The sequence below is a fragment of the Miniopterus schreibersii genome, assembly GCF_964146895.1.
Source record: "Miniopterus schreibersii genome assembly, chromosome: 4".
Classification (NCBI taxonomy): domain Eukaryota; kingdom Metazoa; phylum Chordata; class Mammalia; order Chiroptera; family Miniopteridae; genus Miniopterus; species Miniopterus schreibersii.
The window spans coordinates 8,347,048-8,360,521 of record NC_138105.1 but is presented as its reverse complement, the minus strand read 5'-3'; the positions used below and the strand labels follow the sequence as shown (position 1 = coordinate 8,360,521).

General features: G+C 47.6%; 1 protein-coding gene across 4 annotated transcripts in view; it reads left to right on the top strand.

Moving 5' to 3' along the window:
* The window catches only part of PDE5A (phosphodiesterase 5A), a 94,556-nt gene that overhangs the window by 16,859 nt on the left and 64,223 nt on the right, over positions 1–13,474 (top strand). For all 4 annotated transcript variants that reach the window (XM_081137130.1, XM_081137129.1, XM_081137132.1 and 1 more), the window contains exons 2-3: positions 2,502–3,087; positions 10,589–10,678. In XM_081137130.1, the coding sequence (XP_080993256.1) occupies positions 2,502–3,087; positions 10,589–10,678 (676 nt within the window). The remainder of the gene's footprint in view (positions 1–2,501; positions 3,088–10,588; positions 10,679–13,474) is intronic.

Here is a 13,474-nt window from a genome sequence, read left to right as displayed (position 1 = left end):
GCAATTTAAGTTCCATGTACATATTTTAAAGTCACGTGAGATATGTTCATGTAGACGCACTGCTTTTTCCTGTCTCACATTTTACAAGACAGTTTTATTGCAGAGCTCCCTGCGCGTCTCTGACGGGCACACGCATCTTTGTCAGCGATGTCTTTGACGCCCGGCTGCAGTTTTGGGGGTTATACTCACGTTTCCCTGAGTATGGCAGCCTCGTTTCTAAGTTTTTAAGATACAGCATTATTTTAATCAATGTATTTTGTTCTTAGTGGAAAGTTTGTCCTAAGACACAACATGAATTTATAAAACATTAGGACACTTACTTTTTTTCCTTTAATTTTCACCTGAGGATGTGTTTAGAAGAGGAAGTGGGGGAGAGAAAGAGAAGACAGACAGACAGACATCGGTGTAAGAGGGAAGAGTCTGTCAGTTGCCTCCCACGTGCACCCTGACCAGGGTGGAACCCGCAGCCTTTTGGTGCACGGGACGGGCCTCCAACCAGCTGAGCCCCCGGGCAGGGCAGGACACTCACATCTTTTAAAACTCTGCTCTGTGGTGTATACTTGCGATCTGTACAACATACCACCTACTCTGCTACTTTTCAGAGAGACCTTTAAAAGCTGTTACAACTATATCCATCCCATGAAATTAGGAGTCATCCTTATAATATCTGTGTTACCTTTTGTACCCATTCCGTCCTAGACTGGGAACATTTCAGGATAATATACATTCACCAAACAATCCATATTTGTCCAAAATAAAAGAAAAGGGAACATCCCATAAGTGGGAGACTTAGTGGCGACTCAGAAATAAGGCAGCCTCTTCTTTCCCCTCGATCTACATTCTTTTTTCACTCAACAAACCGTGCACGATTCACATCGCTGCCCGTGGCCGTCTTCCGTGTCTGCCTCGTGCTCGGCTGCATAACCCGCGTGGCGTATGTGGCCAGCCTCCCGGTGCGGGTTAGGGTGCTCCTTGTCTTTGCTATAACAGACCTCGCCACAGTAACCACCCGGTCCTTCCCTTGTCACGCGTGTGACATCTCTGGAACAAAGGATAAATGCATTTAGAGATTGCCTGTTACCTTCCAAAGAGGTGATACCAATTTTTACTACAACCAGAGATTAAGAGCGTCGGCGTCACAACACTCCCCAACACTGTGCATCGTCAAACTACTTCCATCCTGGCCATTTAGAGAAAGTAATCAATACGTGATGATAGAGTGGAGACTGCATTGCTCTTATTAAAGGCAACGTCTTTGAAATATCTACAGTGGTAGCAAGTGTTTTTCTTTCCAAGGTAAACTTTAGTTTTGGAAAAAGTCAAGTCTTACACATAACCTAGATTTTAGGTTAGCTGTTACTCAAGGTTTTTTGTTTTATTTTGCTTTATTTTGTTTTATCTGTTTGTTTGGAGAGCAAGACTTGGTGGAAAACAAGTCTAACGTTTAGATAACAAATGTTCTTATGCTGCTTCTGAATTTTCTTAGAAGGTAGTCTCAAAAGAAGAGTTTTAAAACTGTCTAAAGCAATGGCGCTGTCAGTTAGTATAAGGTTACAGCTTTCCCAGAGGACTTATTTGAACCAACCAACCCTTGAATGTGTATGATCTAGGATGTGGGTTAACAAAACAAAAAAAAAATCGCCCACCGTGAAGCCTTTAGCTTTAAGAGGTTTCTTTCACAGGAGGGCACATTTAAAACAAACAATTTAAAATTTTGGACTGAGTGTTTAAACTTAGGTATTGCCTACTTTAAAATGCCCATCCTTTATACCAGTAAACAATCTAGAAGAGATCATTTCTGCCATTATTTAACAAGCACTACTAGGATAATATTTAGAGGTCTACAGTCTTTCTACATGCCAGATCAAATTGTTTATATTTTCCATTTCCTCTTCTAAAGCTAATCTGTGTGTAGTGATACAGATGAAGCTGTCTAGAACCAAGCCTGTCAGCTAGCCAAATGTAGTCAAACATTCGTTATTTGTTTTTTGTTCCCTTTGATATTTCAGAGAGGGAGGGAGGGAGGGAGGGAGGGAGGGAGGGAGGGAGGGAGGGAAGGGGAGAGAGAGAGAGAGAGAAGCACCGATGTGAGAGAGAGACATTGGTTGGTTTGCCTCCTGCACCGGTGTGGGGCTCAGACAGGCAACCCACGTATGTTGGACGTGCCCTTGATGGGGAGTCCAACCGGAGATCCTTTGTGGGGGGCCGTGTCTTGTACTCTGATGCTAACTGGTTTTGAGAGTAGGCTTGAGGTTTGATGTGCTATAGATCAGACATCTGGAAATATATGTGCACAGACATACTTGATTCAAATGTCCTTTGGACCAATTGTCCTCTATAGTTTTTCCAAAATACAACTGTCTTAAATAAACCATCGCCTTTATATTTTCTGTGACAAACTGGATTATTGTCTAGTGGGTTGACAGCGAGAGAATTAGTAGCAGTTTTCGGGAGCCCCCTTCCCTCTCCAGTGGGTGACGTGCCCCTGCTCTGTCCTGCAGAGAGATGGTCAATGCGTGGTTTTCTGAGAGAGTCCACACCATCCCGGTCCTCAAGGAGGGCGCCCGAGGCCGCGCAGAATCCTGCCCGTGTCCCCCGCAGCACAGTCCCCGCGTCGAGAGCAGCGCCCCGGGGACACCCACCAGGAAAATCTCGGCCTCGGAGTTCGACCGGCCGCTGCGACCCATCGTGGTCAAGGACGCCGAGGGCGCCGTGAGCTTCGTCTCGGACTCGGAGAGGGAACAGATGCCGCTCACCCCGCGGCGCTTCGACCACGATGACGGGGACCAGTGCTCCAGACTCCTGGAACTGGTGAAGGACATTTCCAGCCACCTGGACGTCACGGCCTTGTGCCACAAAATATTCCTGCACATCCACGGGCTCATCTCCGCCGACCGCTACTCGCTGTTCCTGGTCTGCGAGGACAGCTCCAATGACAAGTTCCTGGTCAGCCGCCTCTTCGACGTGGCCGAGGGCTCCACCCTGGAGGAGGCGTCCAACAGCTGCATCCGCCTGGAGTGGAACAAGGGCATCGTGGGGCACGTGGCCGCGCTGGGCGAGCCCTTGAACATCAAAGACGCCTACGAGGTGAGGGGGGACCTGCAGGCGGGGGCTGGGGGCATGTGGGGAGCGTGGTGGGGCACCGCCAGTCAGTGCCGGGCACGGGGGTGCTGTGAGTGGGGGGCAGTGGGCGGTGCTGTGAGTGGGGGGCAGTGGGCGATGCTGTGAGTGGGAATTTTTAGGAATATTTGAAACTGAGTTGTAACAATTTGCACACTTATTTAAAATTGGGACTTATGGTAAGAACCTTGCATCTTTAAATGCCAGAGCTTCTTGGCTGGTGGCTGAGCCACGGACACGGCACTGAGCCACCTTGCCTTGTTTCCCCCCTACTGAGGGTTTGACACAGCCCATCTCGTGGCTGCGTCTTTCCCATTTTTAACTTGCTCTCTGCATGTCCCTGTCCATATTAGCTGCACGCGAACCTCCGAGGATTCCACTGAGGCCCTAAAATGATGAGCCCCAACAAACCCACCACCCTGTAGGCTTTTTCTTTCATTCATTCATTCATTCATTCATTCATTCATTCATTCATTCACTCATTCATTCAGAATCATACTCATTCGCTCAGTCTCCTTGACTCCAAAGCCTGGTTTTCTTCCTTTCTTCCTTCCTCCCTTCCTTCCTTCCTTCCTTCCTTCCTTCCTTCCTTCCTTCCTTCCTTCCTTCCTTCCTTCCTTTCTTTCTCTTTCTTTCTTTCTTTCTTTCTTTCTTTCTTCTATTTTTTTAAATTAAGCAAATGAAGTTTTTAAAATGGAAATTCTTACTCTAAGATATTTCAGTTGAAAGATTTGATATTTCTCTTACTTGTAGAGTTCTGTACAGGTCTTTAATTGTGGGTTTAAAGATTATACTATATAATTCTTCAAATTCCATACTTAGAGTGGTCCCTTTTCTTAATAGAATTATGGGTGTTTTGGGGTGGTTTTTTAGTGTTTTTTTTTTTTTAAATATCTCTTTATTGATTTCAGAGAGAGGAAGGGAGAGGGAGAGAGAGAGAAACATCAATGATGAGAGTCATGGATCGGCTGCCTCCTGCACGCCCCCGACTGGGGATCAAGCAGGTGACCTAGGCATGTGCCCCAACTGGGAATTCAACTGCAATCTCCTGGATCCTAGGTCGATGCTCAGACGCTGAGCCACACCGGCTGGGCTAGAATTACGTGTCTTAAACAAAGCATCTTCCTGGAATGGCACGTTGGCTGTTGATGAAATACTTTCCAGCGCTTTGAGAGAACAGTTCCTGTAGCTACCTGCCCCGTGGCGCAGTGGACTGTGCTGCAGGGGGCCCGCGGTCCTCCCAGGGTGCAGCTCCTCTGCGCGGTTCCAGGGGTCATGGCTTTTTTATTCACCTCTGTATCCCTGGTGCCTAATACAGTGCCTGATGCTCTTAATAAATATCGATTCAACAAAAATTATAGTAGAGAAGATAGATAAGTAGACTAGAAAGCAGGTCCTAATAGATGCTGAGGAGAGTGGGTGGGTTCGGGAAGCAGGAGATGACAGGCGTTTGGGGAGCTGGAGGGCGTTATTCGAGGGAGCAAGGCTTGACAATAGAGCTGGGGCTGCAGGTAAGATGTGAGCGGATGGAGCTGTGTGCGTGAGACGTGCAGATGTTCAGAGGAGCTCCAAGCAGAGACCCCTGCGCTCGTATGGAAGCGTGTGGGTCAGACACTGGGGAGCTGCAGGGGCAGAGCCCGAGCGAATGGCATCCTGAGTGCCCGGCTGGGGAGTGGAAGGCGGGCCCAGGCCAGGAGGAGCAGTTACCATGGTTTCCAGGGGGCACCAGGATGACTCCGACTGTGCTTTGGAAAGATGAATTTTACAGTGGTCATAAAATGAAGTAGAGGGAAAAACACTGGAGCTGGGAGGAGAACTGAGTTCAGTAGTGTGGGGAAGGAGGACCTGAAGCGGGCCCTGGCCTTAAAGATGGGGAGGGAGTGGATTGCGGGTGGGGAAGTGAAGCTGCTGGACGGAGCAGCCTAGAGGGGATGGAGTCGGGGCAGAGAACAGCCGAGGGTGACTCGGGTTTGAAGGGGGGTGAATAAATAAATAACAACTGGTGAGGAGTACTGAGGGTAGGAATTTGGGGAGAGATGGGACAGGTTAAGTAGATAAACCCTGAAATATTTTTCAGAAGCCATTCAGGACAAGTGATCTGTTCAAATTGGATTCTTCCATGACCTCTTTGACCTCTGTAGCAAGGTCATACTGTAGCTGATCCCCAGGAGGGTATTCAGGACACAGCTGGAGAATTCCCTTCCTTAGTTAGGTGACAGCTGGGTTTCCATTTTCAATGGCAATCGAGCCCCAAGTACAGAAGGACCATAGACATGCTTTGGTTTTGCTGAGGACACCTTCATTTGTCCCCGTGGTCCCCAGTTTCCCTCGTCCCGAGAATTTCTTCGCTTATGTGCAGTTTGTTTAATCTGTTTACCATCTTTGAATGTTGGCAATGTAATTGTTTTTCTGCATTGGTAATGATTTAAGTCTTGTGCGGCTGTCTGAAAGAGCCCATGTCCCCAGCCTGTCACACTCCTAGGGTGAAGCCTCTTAGCCCGTGATTCCTGAGTTGCCACCTGACCCTTGGCATCCTTGACCTGTGTTTACGGTGGCCTTGCAGAAACTATTTGTGTCCCGGGAATTTCGTTAGAAGTTGTGGGGTTGGTCTGTGACATATAACTTACATTGGTATGAACAATGGAAGTCAGCCCCACCAGTAATTAATAATCAAACCACTGTCTCCTACCTTTTGTGAAAGTAGTTAGAATATGCAAAGCCATCCTAACGGTTTCTGAGTCTTTAAACACAGGTCTGTAAAACAACACTCTACAGCAGCATTTCTTAAACTCACGTGACCATCGAACACTTTAGAAGTGTGTAATGTCGCAGTGGAAACCACGGGGTGGCCACGAAGTCTAATCGTGCTCAGGCTGAAGCTCAGAATAAAACAATAGTCTCACAGATCCATTAACTGTGAGACAAGTCAACATTTGATTCACTTCTTAAAACTTTGTAACAGAATGGTATAAGTCAGAGAATCCAGCTCTTTTATTAGGAATAAAATGACACGTTCACATGCTTAAAGTATAAGACGAGGCCCACTGCGTGGGCCAGCAGTTCTCGGTCAGCCGCAGGTCCCGTGAGAGGTTAGTTGGCAGGTGCTGCCCTGACGCTGATGTTCAGCCACTTGTCGTTTCCCCCATCAACCCGTCATTCATGCCCTTTCTGGGACACGGCACAGGATTTGTCGATACTAAGATATTAACACAGAACAATCAGAACAGCAGTAGAAATGTGTTTGGCGTTTTCCTTACGTATACGAACTAGATATCACCCAGTTTCGAGATTGGACTGTGTATTAGTCGGGGTTCTTCAGAGAAGCAGAGCCAGTGGCAGAGAGAGCACAGTAGCCCTTCTCTGCGTTTGTTCCATTCAGGCCTCGGCACACTGCACGATGCCCGCTGCATTGGGGGCGATCTTCACCCATCTTCCGACGCAAAGGCTAATCCTTCTGGGGACAGCCTCACAGACACACCCAGGAACAAGGTTTCACCAGCTGCTGGGCATCCCTTAGCCTGGTCAAGTTGACGCATGAAATTAACCAGCACAGATGGCCTTGAACCCTAGCTCCATGTCCTGTGGAAGCCATAAGCCTCCCTAAGCTTTCCCAAAGGGTCCACATTGTCAGCACCCCCTCTCTCTCCCCGGTCAAACGGAATGCAAACCCAGGACTCCTCTCCTGTTTCCAAGGACAGCCACTCCATGTGCGCTGACTTCTGGGGGGGAGACCTGGGGGTTCTAGGGAAAGCTCGCGTGGCCACCCCTGTGGCCTGCACCACCAGCTGCGGTTCCTCCCACCCTACCTCACTCCTCCCTTTTCATTCTATCTCCAGATAAATCATCACCATCTCTCACCCTACAGGCCTTGCTTTCTACTTCAAGTATTTACCAAGAAATGTTGGCTCTCTGCACTGAATTTCTGATGAATAAAAGTATTTCCAAAATGAATTTTAGAAGGAAGACAGAACCCTAGTGACTGTTTTAATTTTGATAAATCTAGCAATCTGCTGTGGCACAGTCGTGCCCCAGAGAACACAGTTTGGGAACTGCGGTACCTGTCTTTGCTCAGTGTTCCCAGTATCTTGAGGCATTGCCCTGAAATGCCACTCCAGAGGAAAACCAGCGTGAAGTTCGGCAAGTCTATCATGTTATTTCCTTTTTTGCTTTCTGTTCTTTCTATATAATTTCAAACTTACAGAAAAGTTGCAAGAAAGACCCATATAAAAACTTCCACTTAGCTGTTACCCCAATTCTCCATCGATGTTTGGCCCCATTTGCTTTATCAATTTTCTCTTTTTCTATATATAAGTAATATATGTCTGTTATTTTTTATGAACTGTTGAATAAGTTGGAGACATTTTTACTAAATATTTCAGTAAGTTTTCAGTATATTTTTCAACAAGAACATTCTCTTACACCATTGTAATGCATTTATCAAAGTCAGGAAATTTTAGCCCTGGCTGGTGTGGGTCCGTTGGCTGGAGCGTTGCCTCATACACCAAAAGGTTGTGGGTTCGATTCCCGGTCAAGGCACATACCTAGGTTTCGGTTTCGATCCCCAGTCAGAGCTCATAGGGGAGGCAACCGATTGATGTTTCTCTCTCACATCGATGTTCCTCTCTCTCTCTTTTCCTCTCACCCTAAAAATCAGTTTAAAAAAACATATCCTCTGGTGAGGATTTAAAAAAATAAAAAAAAATAATCAGGAGATTTTATGATATAATGCTGTTATCTAAAAGCCTATCGTCAGATTTGGTCAATTGTCCCATGAATGTCGTCTGTAGTTATTTTCCCCTCGGATTCAGGATCGCACCCGGAACCACAGCCTGCGCACTCTGGTCGTGTCTCTAGTCTCCTTTAGGTCTGGAATCGTTTCTCCCTGTTTCTTTATCTTCCCTGACACATATTTTAGAAGAATACAGGCCAGCTATTTTGTGGACTGTCCCTCCTGAGCAGAGTCGATCCAGGGCACGGTCCTTGCTTTAAGAGCTGCGTCCTGTGTCTCAACCGGTGCCCGAGCTGCTGAGCGAGGTCTCCTCTGGGGGGGGACCCCAGGGTCTAAACCCCTCCCTGACGGCCCTCAGCCTGCAGCAGGTCCTTTTGACAGTTCTTAGCGGGTGTGACGAGAAGAGCCACTCAGTCTCTGCGGCCCCCTTGCATACGCCCCCCAGCCCCGCGCGGCCCTGCGGGGCCGCCTGGAAGCCCGAGCTCCTCGCGGTTCTGTTCGGAGCCTGAGCTCCGCCCGGTGCCAGCCGCCCTCCCAGCGGGCAGCGGCCCCAGGAGAAGCCGGACGGGCACTGCGGGGCCGTGGTGGGCCCCCCCTGCGGTGCCCTCGCGGGTTCCGTCCAGCGCCCTTTCCCAGCAAGAGGCCAGGTGGGCGCCGGCCCCTCCGTCGGGCCGGTGGAGGCGAAGGCTGGTGCTTTCGCAGCCCCGCTCACACAGCGCGAGTGGCCGGCCACGCAAGGGCTCGCTGTTCCCTCTGCTCTTTCCGGGACCTGCACGTGTGCGATGCCCGATCCGCCTGAAGTGCATGGGAAGTGTGCCTGCCTCCCACCTACCCTGAGGAGTGCCATCAGGCTGCTGTGGATTTTAATTTCTGGTCTACACCGAACAAAACCTATGAATGTCCTACTAATTCCAGTCTGTCTGAAGCTATTGACGTGATTACACAGTTGGGCTTAACCTTCTTTCTTATAAATTAGTCTTGTAATTAAAATATTCATTAACAAAATAATTGCTGATGATCACTTTGATTCCTATTTTGATATTAGCTTAGAGAATAATTCACTATATAAGTTAATTTTCTACTTCTTTAATTCATCAATATCAGTATCCTTTCTGCTTTCTTTAGATCCTTTGCAATATACAGGGCGTCCCCAAAAATGTACACACACTGTAACAGCTGATAGCTCAATTTTGAAAATGAAATGCATTTTAATAAGCACTGCCTTTATAATTATTCAGAGTGCGTACACATTTTTTGGGAAACCCTGTCATATGTTATTTAAGAATTATTTCTTAGAAACACTCAGCCAGGGTTTTCTCTGTGTCTCAATATAACTTTGAGCATATTTGCAAGAAGAAAGCAAAAATACAGTAGCGTTTATTTATAATATAAAATATATATACTGATTACCCACCGTTTTAAAACTTTTCTTTTGAAATTGTCTTTAATGCCAAGTTTGGTTCTCTTAGGGGAAAATTGGCCTCATTTCTGACCCCAATTGAGTGAATCAGGTGTCATCATGTACTTCATTTACAGCTTTGGCTTTGCGTGACTTTAGACTAATTACAAAAAATAGAAATGACCTTCAAAGATGAGGATTTTCCAGCGTGGCTCTTCCATGTTCTCTGGAGGGAATTCCAGAAGCAGACTTATGAGAGCAGATGCTATTATTAGGCTGAGCGTGTAACTTCCCAGGGCCAGCGCTTTGAACGCTGTTCCAGCGTTTATGTTCTGGTATGTGTGTTTCCACGCTAAGCTCACCCCTTACGGTGGTATCTGGGCATTTCCCCTGGTCCGTTTTCTCACCACCACCACCTGCAAGATTTGCTTTAAAGGACAAGCTAAGAATGATCACATCTGATAACGAAGATGCTGTTTGTTACTGAATTCCTTCATTAGTTTAACAGATGCTTTGGAATTCCTGTGCTGATATTGGGAACCCTGATGAACCAAAAAAATAAAGTAAAGCCCCTCGTAGAGCTTACAACCTTTCACCGCCCCTGTCTAAAGTTTAATGCCAGGCGGCCTGTGCCTTTCTCTTTCACACGGTGCGACCCGCCGCTCCTCCCGGAGCCCTTCCTGATTACGGGATGTGCGGGCTGTGCTTTGTGAAAGGGGAAAGAAAGACGCCCGAGAGGTTAGGGAGTTGTTCACAGTTTGATTGAGGCCGTACGGCTTTTATGTATTTATATAGAGAGAGGAAGGAAAGCAAAGACGTAACTTCTCATGAACACCTGAAACGGGACAGGGTGCTGAGGAAACACATGAGCAGTCAGCGCAAGGGACGCAGCGGCGAAACCGGAGCGGTCGTGTCGGGGGCGGTGGGATTTAGAGGAAGAGCCTCGGAGCAGAGCTGCTCATGAGGGCTCAGGAGCTGGCCGGCGAGACGGGAGCAGGCCGGTGGTCCTGCAGGCTGGAGAGCTGCCACTTTTTCCTGAATTTATGTGAGCAAGGCTATTGAAATTGGTTAATATCTTGAATTTCCTCTCTTTCTGAACATTCTGTGTGAGTCTGTATTTTTCTGGTTCTCGTAAACATCAGCTTCTCAAAAAGACTTAAATTTGTCTTTGTCAAAATAATACAAACTTATGTGATTTGATGCCTTTTACAACAATAAAACTGTCATTCAGAGCAACAAGGTAAGTCAAAGGTTAGATTTCTCTAATCTCATAAAATGGAAAAAACAAATCAGTCTTTGACCAGGTCAGTCATTAAATCGAATTTCTTTTCCCTTCCTAGGATCCGCGGTTCAATGCAGAAGTTGACCAGATCACAGGCTACAGGACACAGAGTATTCTCTGTATGCCAATTAAGAACCATAGGGAAGAGGTAAGCCAATTTTCCATTTCATAAAAGGTCATTTGAAAACATTTTTCTTTTTGGAAAAAAAATTGCTTTGCTTTGCACACTTACGAAATAATACTATCGTGGCAGGTTAGCTATAAAGCGCTTCAATGTTCCACTTGACCTTTTTACTTTAGATTTTAGTAATAGGGTTGAATCCTGATAGAGACTTGACTGTCTGTGACTTAGAAATAAACTTCAGACATTTCATTTTCTTACCCCCCACCCCCTCACAACTTTATTCTGTCTAAGACATATAATTGTGGCTGTGGTTGTAATCAGTTTACTTCATATTATATTTAAGTGTCTGAGTAATGCTCCTTTCATAAATGGTTATCCAATTGCGATGGTCATCAGAAAATTTTAAGGTTCATCTGCAAGTTTTTTTCTAATTGTTGCAAATCTCCAAATACTTTTCCAATGTACTTACTGAAAAAAGTCCACGTGTCAGTGGACCTGCATAGTTCAGACCCGTTGTTCAAACAGGGGGATTGCGAGGGCGTATGGTAGGTGTGTGTTTAATTGTATGAGGAACTTCCAAGTTCTCTGGAAAAGTGAAGCACGTGTGTTCTTTTTTAAATTTTTTTATTTTTCATTTCAAAGAGAGGAAGGGAGAGGGAGAGAGAGAAACATCATTGAGGGTCATTGATCAGCAGCCTCCTGCACGCCCCCCACTGGGGATCGAGCCCGAAACCTGAGCATGTGCCCTGACTGGGAATCGAACCTCAATCTCCTGGATCTTGATGCTCGACCACTGAGCCACACCAGCCAGGCAGCACATGTGTTCTTGCCATCAATATATGAGAGTTCCTTCCAATGGCCTCCGGGCATTGTCAGTGAATAACATTTTAGCTATTCTAACGGGATGATTTAAATTTGCTTACGTGAATATATAACCCCCCTCTCAGCTAAGGGCTGTCTGCTCCCTTCCAGATACGATTAAAGGGGGTTCAGCCCCAGGCCCTAGATTGTAGTGTCCACAGCTCCCCTGAGGTTCCTGCTGGGTCCCCAGCCTGCTCACATCCGCCTGCCCCACGCTCCCGTGGCCTCTCTGGTCTCTGCTTGACCCTGGGACCCCTCGGTGTGAAGCCTGCCCTCTTCACTGGTTGCCACAGCTCACTCGCCCGAGCAGTTCATGAGATAAGAGACCGTCAGTGCCTTCCCTGGAGACGCGATCATGTGCTGAGGGAGGGTTCCCACACTCAGCTTTTCAGCATCTTGATGCCCCCCCATTCTCTCCACGTTGCCCCTGCTCCCTCTTCTCCCAGTCACACGGCCCAGCTCGGAGTGATGTCCCCTGAGAATTCTCTCTCCAGAGGAAAGAATGATAGAAACAGGGAGGGGGACCGACGTGCTCTCAGCGGGGCTGCTGTTGTGCAGAAAGGCCTTTGGCCCGGAAGCAAGGCCGCCAGGAAGATGCGCCGTGTGACCTCCAGGCTTAGCCTCACGTGTAGCTGCGTGAACCAGCCCCGCGCAGGGTTGGCTGTTGTGTGCACGTGAAAGGTCCCTTCCTCTCATGAAGCTTTTGAGGTCAAAATGGGGAGTGTATAACCATCCTGGTTACCCAGCAAGTCAAGTGGTAAAGATGGGCCTCAACCCAGGAGCAAACATCATTCGTGAGGAATGAGGGGTTGGGTGAGTGACGGTCAAGACGTTTGCCTTTGGGTTGAGTCCTGTCTTTGCCACTTAACTTGCTGAGTAACCAGGATGGAATCATCAATCCCTGCCGTCTCCTCATCTGTAAAATGGGCCTTATGAAAGGACCCGCCTGCAAAGGGCTTAGCGTAGCTCCCCACACACTGGCAGTGATCCATACATAGTGGTTCTTAATTTTTAAGAACTCGCAGAGCTTTTAAGACAGACAAGGAATGATCGAGTTGTGTGACCAGGTCATCGGCCACAGACTAACCAGCCAGCTGGGGTCACGTGGTGACCAGCACAGTCCCTGACGTCGCTGGCCTACTGTCGAACAAGCGTGAAGCTCTGAAGAAAAATGCCTTCACTGGTTTTCCTCACAAATGAGGCCGCGTGAGTTCGGTGTCGTCTCTGTGTCAGTCCCACTGTTCTGAGTCAGCCAACACCAGTTCCAGCGGATTACCAAGGAGCCTAAAATGAGATGTGAATACTGACTGGACTCCTCTGGGAGTCCATAATAATCCATACTGACTATGGATTATTTGCAAAATGTCCCGGTACCTTTAGTGACCCCGATTCTTAAGGCGCCGGCACCAGCTCTGACCAGCTTCCGACTGGGTTCTGACTACGAGGGGCCGAACTCTAACGCAGGCCAGAGAGTCCAGGAAGACTTAGAAGATTCGGTGAAACACACAGTCTCCTCATTAGTCTCTTCTTGTGAAGTATTTGGACGAATGAAGACTTTTCCGGAGAACTTTTCATTACTGTTACCATCTCAGGTGGGCAGACACAGCAATACCTCTTTAGAGGTCCGGGTCATGGATATCTCTAAACTTCTGTGACAAATACTTTTTAAAACCTGTAGAGCATCACTTTTTGCAGTCTTTCTCCCTCTCTGCTCCCGTCTAAGAGAGCAGGGTTAATGGGGAGCGTGGGGGAAAACTGGAGAAGTTTGAGAAGGCTAAAATAATTTATTTGGAAAGGTCAAAGAGAAACTGGCTAGGGAAAATGAAGACAAAAAGACACAGGGCCGGGGGAGAGGAGCCAGCCCAGGCTGTGTTTTGGGGTGAGGACCGTGGGGCAGGACTTAGACAATAGCTGCCCCTCCCGCGGAAGCGCTCCTGGCGACCGGAGATACGTTCATTC